At 52.0% G+C, this 12,184-nt stretch overlaps 1 protein-coding gene across 1 annotated transcript in view; it reads left to right on the forward strand.

The window, feature by feature from the left end:
* Positions 1–12,184, forward strand: part of PITPNM3 (PITPNM family member 3) — a 207,156-nt gene that overhangs the window by 72,612 nt on the left and 122,360 nt on the right. The window contains 1 exon segment of the mRNA XM_039914417.1: positions 8,258–8,365. Within this exon segment, the coding sequence (XP_039770351.1) occupies positions 8,258–8,365 (108 nt within the window).

Here is a 12,184-nt window from a genome sequence, read left to right on the forward strand (position 1 = left end):
GTTGTAGTCTTCCAAGAGCCAAGTACAGTGCCCTGCACCCAGGAGGCACTCAATCAATCAATTCGATTGACTGATTGAGAGTTTGCATCCCAGGCAGCTGGACAGTGGACTCTTTACTCTGGACAACGAGGCATTTTTACAGGAGAAGAGCAATCTGAATTTAAAGATGTCAAGTGCATGAAGAGCGATATAAACCGAGGGAGGGGGAGACGGTTGGATACGAGACTGAAGACGCCTCTACCATTCTACCGTACCCCCTCTAGACTGTAAGCTCACCGCGAGCAGGGAATACGTCTGCTACGTTGTCGCATTTTACTCTCCCGAGCGCTTACTACAGTACTCCGCACAATACAGAAGATCGAGGGACTGACTGAAAACCATACGATTTTGGCGAAAGGACATTGATTTTGTCCTGAGCCCAGCCAATCGCCCCAACGTCGGTCAGTAATACTAATTTTGGTATATGTTTAGTGCTTACTGCGTGCCAGGCTCCGAACAGCGGATACGTACGTTAATTAGTGTGGGATAAAGCTTGTAAATTGAGAGGTGCAGAGATACCTCAGGGGGTTGTGGCTTACCGGTTAGCGTGTCTACATCCCCTCAAATAATAGGTTTGGCACATTTTGCCCGAGAACGTTTCAAATCCCTCTTGAACTCAGAGATGTTTTGTGCCAGCACAGCTTCTTGGGGGAAGGAATTCCACATCTCACCTACTGGGAGAAGCCACTGGGGTGGATAGAAGCAAATCGGGTAAAGTCCCTGTCCCACCTGGGGCTCACAGTCTCAATCCCCGTTTTACAGACGAGTTAACTGAGGCCCAGCGAAGTGAAGCGACTTGCCCAAGGTCACACAGCAGACTGGCGGCAGAGCTAAGACCGTATGACCTTCCGACTCCCAGGCCCCTGCTCTATCCGCTACGCTTGCTGCCGCTTCTCCGCCAAAGTGGAGACGGTCCCGGTTTCTAAACTACCCGACTGTTGACTTCGCCACGAGAACGGGGCCCGGAGTCTGACCCTCAAACGTTATCCAACGTTGAATTTAAGCGCTAGGTTAGGGGGCGGCCGGAACTGTCATCGAGGCGGCTGCAGACGTGTTTTCAGTCCGGGGCGGGGCCGTCAATCCCGGAGTCTCAGATGATGAATTTTCTCCGTCGAAGGGCCGGGGCCAGCCCCGCCTTCAGGGATGCCGGTTCAGATTAGCGATAACTTAAAGATAATCCGCTGCTCAATCACGGCGAGAGACGCTTCCCTCCGGGGGTCGCTTCTGACACCTGGAGCCGGCCGTGGCAATTTCCTTTAAGCGCCGTTTAAAAATAGCACCGCACGTGAGTGTCGACACAGCAGTGAGCTTGTGGAGCAAGTGAACGGGGATTTGCTTCTTCTGGGTAAATATTGCTCTGGAGGCAGCCTTGAATTAATGTTAAGACTCGCATTCAGACGGCAGTGATGTTTGCCTGATGTGGAATGGGCACGAACCTTTCTTGAATCCAGAAGTTCCACCTGTCCCCGTCATCTCCTGAAATTCGGAACCTCGGATCTCAAGGACTCGGGGGCTGTCTTGGTTTTTAGGGATACTGTTTCTTAATGTCCCGGCACCTCCATTCCCTTAGGGGAAGCAGCGTAGAGCTGAAATGGTCATGAGAAATAATGATTGTCGTATCTGTTGATAATAATGATAACGTCGGTATTTGTTAAGCGCTTACTAGGCGCAGAGCATTGTTCCAAGCACTGGGGTGGATACAGGGTAATCAGGTGAGGCTCACAGTTAATCCCCGTTTTCCAGATGAGGTAACTGAGGCACAGAGAAGCGAAGCGACTTGCCCACAGCCACACAGCTGACGCGTGGCAGAGCCGGGAGATTTGTTAAGCACTTACCGTGTGCCTGGCACTGTACTAAGCGTTGAGGTGGATATAAGAGAGAAGCACTTAGTACGGTGCTCTGCACGAAGTCAGTGCTCAGTAAATAGGATGGAATGAATATAAAATAATCGGGTTGGACGCAGTCCGGATCCCACGTGGGGCTCACAGTCTTAACCCCCGCCTTACAGATGAGAAGCACGGCGCGGGCCTGGGAGTCAGAAGGACCTGGGTTCTAATCCAGGCTTTGCCACTTGTCTGCTGTGTGTCCTCGGGCAAGTCACTTCACTTCTCTGTACCACAGTTACCTCATCTGGAAAATAGGGATTAAGACTGTGAGCGTTAATAACACCGATCAGTCGTATTTATTGAGCACCAGCCATGCGCGGAGCCCTGTACTCAACCCTCTGGTGGGTCAGTAGAGTCAGTAGATACGAGGCAAGCGCCCAAGGAGTTTACAGTCTTGCAGGGGGTACAGACCCTAGAATGACATGAAGATGCGAGGAAGAAGGACAGGCGATATGTGTGTTAATTAGTTTGTGATACAGAATGTAAATTAAGAGGTGCAGAAATGCCTCAGGGCGTTGTGGTATACCGTTTAGCATGTCTGCATCCCCTCGAATAATATCTTTGGCACATTTTGTCCAAGAATGCATCAGATCCCTCTTGAACTCAGAGATGTTTTGTGCCAGCACAGCTTCTTGGGGGAAGGAATTCCACATCCCACCTACTGGGAGACGCTACGCTTCTTTTCTGTGTGTTAGGAGTATCCATCTTTCAAGATTCAGAGTCCCCTTTTCCCAGGGGGGTGGGATTCGGTGACGAACAATTTTTACGCTTGCCCTGCTCTGGGCCAACTCGGGCTGCAGATGAGATTTTCCGACACCTCCCTCGCAGAATGCCAGCTGGAAGCAGTTCCGTGAAGAAGGCAGAAAAATCTCTCTCCCCGCGAACCTTTCCCTTCCCTCCATGATTTTATTAGCATCCCCAGTGGGTGGATTAGGGTTAGGGTCAGCACTCGCTCCCCCGTCTCCAGTCTCATTCCTCTCCCAAAACAACTCAATCAGGGGTGTTTACTGAGTACTTACCGTGTGCAGGGCACTGTAGTAAATGATCTGGAGAGTCTAATACCACAGAGGTGGTAGATATGATCCCTGCCCACGAGGAGATTACAGCCTACAGCCTATCCACTGAGCTGCCCTAACACCAACCATACTCTCATCTCCCTCGCCGTTGACTTTTTGCTCATGTCCTCCCAACTTTTCTGGAATTCCCCTTTCCTCTTTCTAGCCGACACGAGCGTGGCTCGGTGGAAGGAGCCCGGGCTTCGGAGTCAGAGGTCGTGGGTTCGACTCCCGGCTCTGCCGCTCGTCAGCTGTGTGACTGGGGGCGAGTCGCTTCACTTCTCTGGGCCTCGGTGACCTCATCTGTAAAATGGGGATTAAGACCGTGAGCCCCACGTGGGACGACCTGATTCCCCTGCGTCTACCCCAGCGCTTAGAACGGTGCTCTGCACATAGTAAGCGCTTAACAAATACCAACATTATTATAACCGTCTCCATCTTCCAAGTTCTACTAAAATCATATCACCTTCAGGAGACCTTCCCTGATGAATACTTTATCTCTCCACCTTATTCTTCATTTTTTAAATGATATTTGTGAAGTCCTACTGCGTGCCCGGCACTGTACTAAGCACTGGGGTAGATTCAAGGTAATCAGGTAACTGCTTAACGAGAACCAAAATGACAGTAATAATGAGGATAATTACATGATCGTCATTATCCAGAGGTTTCAGTTATCCACTTTCTCTCTGGCTCCAGTTGCCGTATGCATGAGAAGCAACATGGCATAGTGGCTAGGGCACAGGTCTGGGAGTCAGAAGGTCTTAGGTTCTAATCCAGGCTCCGCTACTTGTCTGCTGTGTGGCCTAGGGCAAGTCATTTCACTTCTTTGTGCCTCAGTTACCTCATCTGTAAAATGGGGATCGAGACTGTGAGCCCCACGTGGGCCAGAGACCGTGTCCTACCCAATTTGCTTCTATCTACCCCAACGCTTAGCACAGTGCCTGACTCATAGTAAGCATTTAACAAATACCAAAATTATTATCATTAGCTATATCTCTACGCCCGCCCCTTTTCCAGGGCACCGTTTGTTGCCTTTTCGTGCCAGTTTACCATCAACCTTGGTCAGAGGGGACACCCACCTGGGGCCCCGTGGGCGAGTGAAAGGATATTTCTGTTGTTCGACCCCCTTTCCTTCCTCCCAGGGCCGCATTCTTCTTGCAGAAAAAATTATGTAAGAGAGAAAGTCGGAAGTTAAATTTAGGAAGTCGACTAACTGGGAAAGCCAAGGAAGCCTCTGGGGAAAACGATGCCGGAGAATAGATCGCTTCCGAGTAGGTGAGGTGATTTTTCAGATTAATTTTCATTGCTTCCAGACAGACTCTCCTCTTTTAAGCATCGTTTTGTTTTTCCTTCGTAGATATCTCTCTAACTTCTGTCCCTTCTTCTCCCACCAGGGACAAGGGGAGGGGGAGCATGGGTTACCACTCAGAGCTTAGCCCCCACGTCTTCAGCGGAACTGCTCGGCGGGCAGAGACACTCATTCATTCATTCAGTCGCATTTATTGAGTGCTTACCGTGCACCGAGCACAGTGCTTGGGAGAGTGCGATACAAAAATAAACAGACGTATTCCCTGCCCACGATGAGCTTACAGTCTGGGGGGGGGGGAACAGTCATCAATACAAGTAAATAAATTACAGATATGGACTTAAGTGCCGGGGGTTGGGGGGGGAGGAAGAAGAAAGGGAGCAAGTCAGGGTGATGCGAGAGGGAGTGGGAGAAGAGGAAAAGAGGGGCCTAGTCTGGGAAGACCTCTTGGAGGAGGTGCGCACTCAATGAGGCTTTAAAAGGGGGGGAGAGCCCCATGTGGGACAACCTGATTACCTTGTATCTACCCCAGCCTTTAGAACAGTGCTTGGCACGTAGTAAGTGCTTAACAAATACCACCGTCGTCATCATCATCATAATAATGTTGGTATTTGTACCAACATTAGAGCACCGTTCTAAGCGCCGGGTTAGGTACAGGGTAATCAGGTCGTCCCACGTGAGGCTCCCGGTTAATCCCCATTTTACAGATGAGGGAACTGAGGCACAGAGAAGTGAAGCGACTCGCCCACAGTCACGCAGCTGACGAGTGGCAGGGCCGGGAGTCGAACCCATGACCTCTGACTCCGAAGCCCGTGCTCTCATCACTGAGCCACGCTGCTTCTCATCATCATCCTCGGTCAATGGTATTTACTGAGCACTTACCGTGCACGGAGCACCGCTCCACACTCTCTCTCGTTATCTTGAAGAGTGATTTCGGCGACCACGGATTTAGGACGGCCGAGTGAGGAACGATGCTGACTGCTTGGGGCTTTCTCAATGGCGCCGGACGAAAGTAGATAGTATTATTCTTTGCGGGTCCCCAGAGCTATAAAATATTTAACAGATCCTCCGAAAGGGGAGCTCGGCCGGCCTGAGGATGGAAATTATTTTGGGAAGCTTATGCTCTAGCAGGGTCTTTTCAGTCGTGGCTTTTGTGGAATATATCCAAGCACTTGCTGAAACCCGGTGCTCGGGCTCCTGGGAATGACGGGCCTCAGAACGGGCTGTAAGAGACCGGATGGTTTCGGAAAAGCCGTTGGTGCTCGCCGATGAAACCGCCGCCTGGGCCGAACGGGCAGAGGCAGACGGACGTTTTGTCCCTCATGGATTGGGTGGGGTGCTTCCCCGGGACCCCCACTCCCTGGATGGATTGGCCTTCCATTCGGTCGGCTGGACGGACGCCCAGGGGTGGAATCCGAGACACACTGGACCGAAGCAGCTTATTCTCTCTCTCCTGCCGGGGCCCGATTCTTCGGAAGGGAAGGGCGCGAGGGCATGGAGAAAGCACAGAGATGATAAAGAGAACTGTGGTATCTGTTAAACGCTTTCTGTGGGCTAAGCGCCGAGGTGGATACAGTCCAACCCTCTCTGTCCCTCAGGGGGATCCCAGTCTAGCCAGGAGGGAGAACAGGTATTCCCATTTTACAGATGAGGAAACGGAGGCACAGAGAAGGAAGAGTGACTTGCCCGAGGTCACACGTTGGGCAAGTGGCAGGGCTGAGGTTAGCACCCAGCTTCTCTGACTCCCAGCCTTTGCCTATTTCCGTTAGGCCCTGCTTCTTCTCTGCTATAACTGCGGGTGGATCAGCTGTGACTGCGTATCCGGATCGCCTTTTCTCCAATGGTCTCTGTTAAGCGCTTACTATGTGCCCGGCACTGTACTAAGAACTGGGGTAAAAACCAGATAATCAGGTAGGATGCGGTCCACTTCCCACATAGGTCTCTCCGTCTTAACCCCCATTTTACAGATATGGAAACTGAGGCTAAGAGAAGTGAGGTGACTTGCCCTAAATTAAGCAGCAGGTGAGGCAGAGCTGGGATTAGAACCCAGGACCTCTGACTCCCAGGCCCGTGCTCTGTCCTCGAGGCAACCCTGCCTCTCAGGTGCTTCTTTTGGCTTTTTCTGCCATCTTCTCCGATTCGACGTAAACATCCTGCGTTGAAGAGAAAACCCATCTGGGTCCGCCCGGCCCTGTTCAGCCTCGGCCCGTCTCGGCCGGATGTTGGACCGTCTGAAACTGGACTGCAAAAGCACACGGGTCTGGGTTCTAATCCCGGCTCCCCTACTTGTCTGCTGCGGGACCTCGGGCAAGTCACGGTCCCCTGCGTCTGTAAAACGGGGATTAAGACTGTGAGCCCCACGTGGGACAGGGTCTGTGTCCAGCCCGATTTGCTTGTATCGATCCCAGCGCTTAGAACGGAATGCCCGGCCCAAAGCAAGCACCTAACAAATACCACGATTTATTATTATTCTCACTGTTATTAATAGCTTAACGAATACCATAATCTCTTCTCCCTCCGGCCAGGTCAATGGGATGCTACTAATTGAGCTCCCTCAGGAGGGCAATTTTTAATCTTTCTGTTGCCTGAAGGTGCCAACTTGGGCTCTGAAGTGTTCTCCGGGCCTGGGCACAGACAAAGGCGATGGTTTTCTCCCACTTAAACTGTGAGCCTCACGTTCATTCGTTCGTATTTACTGAGCACCTACTGTGTGTAGAGCACTGCACTGAGCACTCGAGAGAGTATAATACAACAGTAAACGGTCACATTCCCTGCCCACCACGAGCTTGCTGTCCGGAGTGGGGGAGACAGACATCGAGCGATACATGGGACAGGGAATGCACCCAGTGTGATCAACCTGGATCTACCCCAGTGCTCAGTACGGTGCTCGGCACAGAGTAAACGCTCGGTAAATTGTTTCAGTCTGGGGACGAAGCTGGTATTTACAGCCCTCCCGGAGTCAATCAGTGGTATTTATTGAGCGCTTAAATAATACAGAGCAGAGCACGGTATTGAGCGCTTGAGAGAATCCGGTACAATAGAGTCGGGAGACGGGCTCCTTGCCCAAAATGAGCTTACAATCCAGAGGGGGAGACAGACATTAATATGAATAATTTACGGTTACGTACGTAAGCGCCGTGGGGCCCGGGGCGAGGCAGATATCAGGTGCCCAGAGGTCACAGACGCAAGTCGTAGATGGCACCGAACGACGCGGGAGTTGGGGGAGAAGAAGGCTTAACTGGGGAAGTCCTCTTGGAAGCGATAACTATATAATAATCACGATATTTTTTAAGTGCTTACTATGTGCAAAGCGCTGTTCTAAGCACTAGGGTAGATGCAAGGTGATCGGGTCGGACAGCGTCCCTGTCCCGGATGGGGCTCGTCGTCTTAATCCCCATTTTACGGATGATGGCACTGAGGCCCAGAGGAGCGAAGTGACTCGCCCAAGGTCCCCCGGCAGACAAGCGGCAGAACGGGGATTAGAACCCATGACCTGTGACTCCCAAGCCCGGGCTCTCGCCACTGGGACGTAAGACTTTGAAGTGAAAGGTGCTCCCTGCTTTAGCCTACCGTTAGCTCCTTGGCCCTTCTTGGCGTCGACTTGGGTGTAAACAGGGGAGAGAACAAGACAACCCGGTTTTCCCAACTGACTAACCTGGCCATTTCCAAGCCGGGGGGAGGGAAAAGACCCCGACCGATGAGGGCTACGGGAAATCGAGGGCCCGGACAGAAGTCGGTCCCCGACGTCAGCGGCTGGTCTTCCGCGAGCGTCTCCGCGGAGGGTCAGGGGAGGGGCGGGAAGCCGATGCAGGCGTCTGGGATCCCCGCCCGGGAGAGCGCGGTTAGCTGGCATTCTGTCTTTCCACCCTTCCTCCCTCCCTCCTTCCCGGCGGATGCCTGGGCTCCGGGTCTGGTCCGCGGCCCCGTGACCACTCCGCCGTTCATCCCCGTCCTCTCTTCTCCCTTCGCAGAGGAGGTGGCGGAAGGGAAGAGCGCGATCCTCATCGGGATGAGTCAGTGGAACTCAAATGACCTGGCGGAGCAGATCGAGACGATAGGGAAGCTGGAAGAGAATCAAGGTAACGCCGGCCGGTCCTTCCCCGAGCCCCCGCCCCGCCCAGACGGCCGTCCCACGCCGACGCGTGATCCGGCCGGGACGCCGAGTAGATTCCGGCGCCTCCGTCGTGCTGGGTGATGATCCTGGGAGGCAGGAACGCCGGAGGCCTTTTCTCTCTTATCCTGCAGTCCGGACTCCTCGCTCCTTCAGGCTGGGCCTGGATTTCCCACTCCTTTCTGATCCATTCTGGAATGCCCCGTTGAAACACTTGATACAATATAATAATGGTAATAATAATGGTATTTCTTTAACCCTTACTATGTTCCAACGCTTTTTATCATGGTATCTTATGGTATTTGTTAAGAGCTTACTAGGTACCAGGCGCTGTACTAAGCATTGGTGTAGGCACAGGCTCATCGGGTGTGACCGTGGGCAAGTCACTTAATTTCTCTGTGCCTCAGTTACCTCCTCTGTAAAATGGGGATTAACTGTGAGCCTCATGTGGGACAGCCTGATTACCCTGTATTTCCCCCAGCGCTTAGAACAGTGCTCTGCACATAGTCAGCGCTTAACAGATACCAGCATTATTATTATCATTATTGTCAGGTAGGACAAAGTCCATGTCCCGCAAGGGGCTCGCAGTCTAAATCCCCATTTTACAGATGAGGTAACTGAAGCACAGAGAAGTGACTTGCCCGAGGTCACACGGCAGACAGGTGGCGGAGCCGACATTAGAACCCAGGTCCCTCTGACTCCCAGGCCCCTGCTCCATCCACCGAACCACACAGCTTCTCTTTGGGAACGAATGTTCCAAACGCAGCCCAGCCTGCCGGTCGCTCCTCCGCGGCTTTCCTGTTTCGGCAGCCGATTCCCGAACGGCTTCCGGCCAGTTATCCGGCGGGGGAGTTACCCTGCCGGCTTTGGGCTTGGCTTCCCCTCCCTTCGTTATCCTCCCGTATGTCCCTTTTCGGTTCGCTGATCCAATCGTCGGATCGAGGAGGGGCAAAGCGAGGAGGCAGAGCTCACCGTAGTCCGGCTGATTTATAAGGAGCGACTCAGACGGAAGGCTTCAGGGGGTGAAAAGGACTTTTTCCGATATCTGGGCGTTCCTTTTCTCCCCGCTCCGTAATAGGAAAATCGAGTCTCCTGTGTTTTTCCAGATCGTTCTGGATTTTTAAATCCCGGATCAGAACTGGTGGGAGAAAATCCACGTCCTCTGGCCGGGTCCCATGGCGGTCATCGGTATTTCCGCGTGCGTCGTTTTCACAGAGCGCTGCTCTAGGTCCTTGGGAAGCAGCGTGGCACAGTGGAAAGGGCCTGGGCTTCGGAGTCAGAGGTCGTGGGTTCGACTCCCGACTCTGCCACTCGTCAGCCGCGTGACTGTGGGCGAGTCACTTCACTTCTCTGTGCCTCAGTGACCTCATCTGGAAAATGGGGATCAACTGTGAGCCTCACGTGGGACAATCTGATTATTACCCTGCCAGCACCCAAGCGCTTAGAACAGTGCTCCGCACGTAGTAAGCGCTTAACAAAATACCAACATTATTAAACATTATTAGACTGTACTCTAAAAGCCACGTACCCTGCCACCGGGGGTCCACGTGATGGGAAATGGGATCTTCGATTCCTTTTGCGATGCCTTATCCTGGGAGCTGCCAGTGGAAGAGAGCCAAGGGTTCAAAGCAACCCAAAGTGAACTCGGGGGTCTCACTCGATCAATTAATCAATCAGTGGGGTTTATTGAGCACTTATTACTGCATGCAGAGCGCTGTAGCAAGCACCTGGGAGATTACAGTCCGATGCACAGTGCTTGACACCCAGAAGCGGCACGCCCCGCTGGATAGAGCACGGGTCTGGCAGGATCTGGGTTCTGATCCCGGCTCTGCCACTCGTCTGCTGGGTGACCTTGGACAAGTCACTTCACTTCTCTGTGCCTCAGTTTCCTCACCTGGAAAATGGAGATTAGGACTTAGATTGAGCGCTTACTATGTGCGGAGCACTGTACTAAGCGCTTGGGATGAACAAGTCGGCAACAGATAGAGACGGTCCCCGCCGTTTGACGGGCTCACGGTCTGATCGGGGGAGACGGGCGGACGGGAACGATGGCAATAAATAGAGTCGAGGGGAAGAACAGCTCGTAAAGACAATGGCGACTAAATAGAATCGAGGCGATGTGCATCTCATTAAACAAAATAAACAAAATAAATAGGGTGGGAAAGATATATATACAGTGCTGAGGGGGTGGGATGGGAGTGGGGGAGGAGGAGAGGGAAGGAGGAGAAGTGCCTGGCACATAGAAAGCACTGAACAAATACCACAATTATAATAACAATAATGTTGGTATTTGTTAAGCCCTTACCATGTGCCGAGCACCGTTCTAAGCGCTGGGGTAGACACAGGCTAATCAGGTTGTCCTACGTGAGGGTCACGGCCTTAATCCCCATTGTACAGATGAGGTAACTGAGGCACAGAGAAGTGAAGTGACTTGCCCGCATCACACGGCTGACGAGTGGCAGAGCTGGGATTCGAATCCATGACCTCTGACTCCCAAACCCGTGCTCTTTCCACCGAGCTACACATCAAGAGCATCTTCTTTTGAGAATTTATAGGTCCGAAATGTGTTTTTTGTATTTTTTTTTTTTAACGTTTCTAGTCATAGGCTTAGCCAGGAAGGCTGCCTACCCGGAGTGTGCCTTAAGGTGCTCAACAGATGCCACGGGACTGATGGTCCGATCGATTAGGGTTGTGCATTGACAGTGGTCGAGTGCCGCCATCTTTGAGATTTTCGGTCCTGTGGCACCGCACCGTCTCAGGGCTATTAGCACTGGGTCTTAATAGGTGTTGGGATTTGATGGATTTCTGGCCGGCAGGGTTAAGAAGCAGCTACTGATCCTCCTAGCTTACCCCATTAGCAATTCCGATGTATTCTCTCCTTCGACTTTACTGGCGGAGGAAAATGAATGGAGACTCTTATTAATGGAGCTGGAAAATTTGCAGATTTTTATATTTAATAATTACCTATGTTTTTTCCTGCTCCTGGCTCCCTCCCTCTTGGACTCCCCTTCCCTCTCGGGCTCCCCCTCTCTATCTCCTTTTTCCTCTCGATGTCCTGTTTCTGCGCTCCCTCTCTGTCTCCTTCTCCCATGCCTGTTCATCCAACTGTATTTATTGAGCTCTTATTTTGGGCGAAGCTCTGGACTAAGTACTTGGGAGAGTAAATATAACAATCGACAGACACATTCCTGCCCACAGCGAGCTAATGCTCCCTTTCTGTCTCCCTCTCATTCATTTATTCAACCGTATTTATTGAGTGCTTATTGTGTACAGAGTAATTACTAAGTGCTTGGGGAAGTGCAGTACAACAGTGTATAGTGACAGTCTCTGCCTACAGTGAGTTTACAGTCTAGAGGCTGTACAAATACAAATAAATAAAATTACAGATATGGACCTAAGTGCTGTGGGGCTGGGTGGGGGGAAGAGCAAAGGGAACAAATCAGGGTGATGTAGAAGGGAGGAAAAGTGGGGTTTAGTCTGGGAAGGCCTCTTGGAAGAGATGTACCTTCATTAAGGCTTCGAAGAGGGGGAGAGTGGTTGTCTGTCACATTATGGGGGGGGGGGGCATTTCAGGCCAGAGGTAGGACGTGGATGAGAGTTTGGCGGCGAGACAGATGAGATGGAGGCACAGCGGGAAAGTGAGCCCTAGAGTATCTAAGTGTGCGGATTCCCTCTCAGTCTCCCCTCCGAAAATTTGATAGGTAAATGCCCGAAGGAGTGGGCAACGGAGCCAGTGCCAACCCCTTGACTTCCCGAGAATTCAGAGAAGGAGAAGGCTCTTTAGTTG

The sequence above is a fragment of the Ornithorhynchus anatinus genome, chromosome 17 (genome assembly GCF_004115215.2).
Source record: "Ornithorhynchus anatinus isolate Pmale09 chromosome 17, mOrnAna1.pri.v4, whole genome shotgun sequence".
Classification (NCBI taxonomy): domain Eukaryota; kingdom Metazoa; phylum Chordata; class Mammalia; order Monotremata; family Ornithorhynchidae; genus Ornithorhynchus; species Ornithorhynchus anatinus.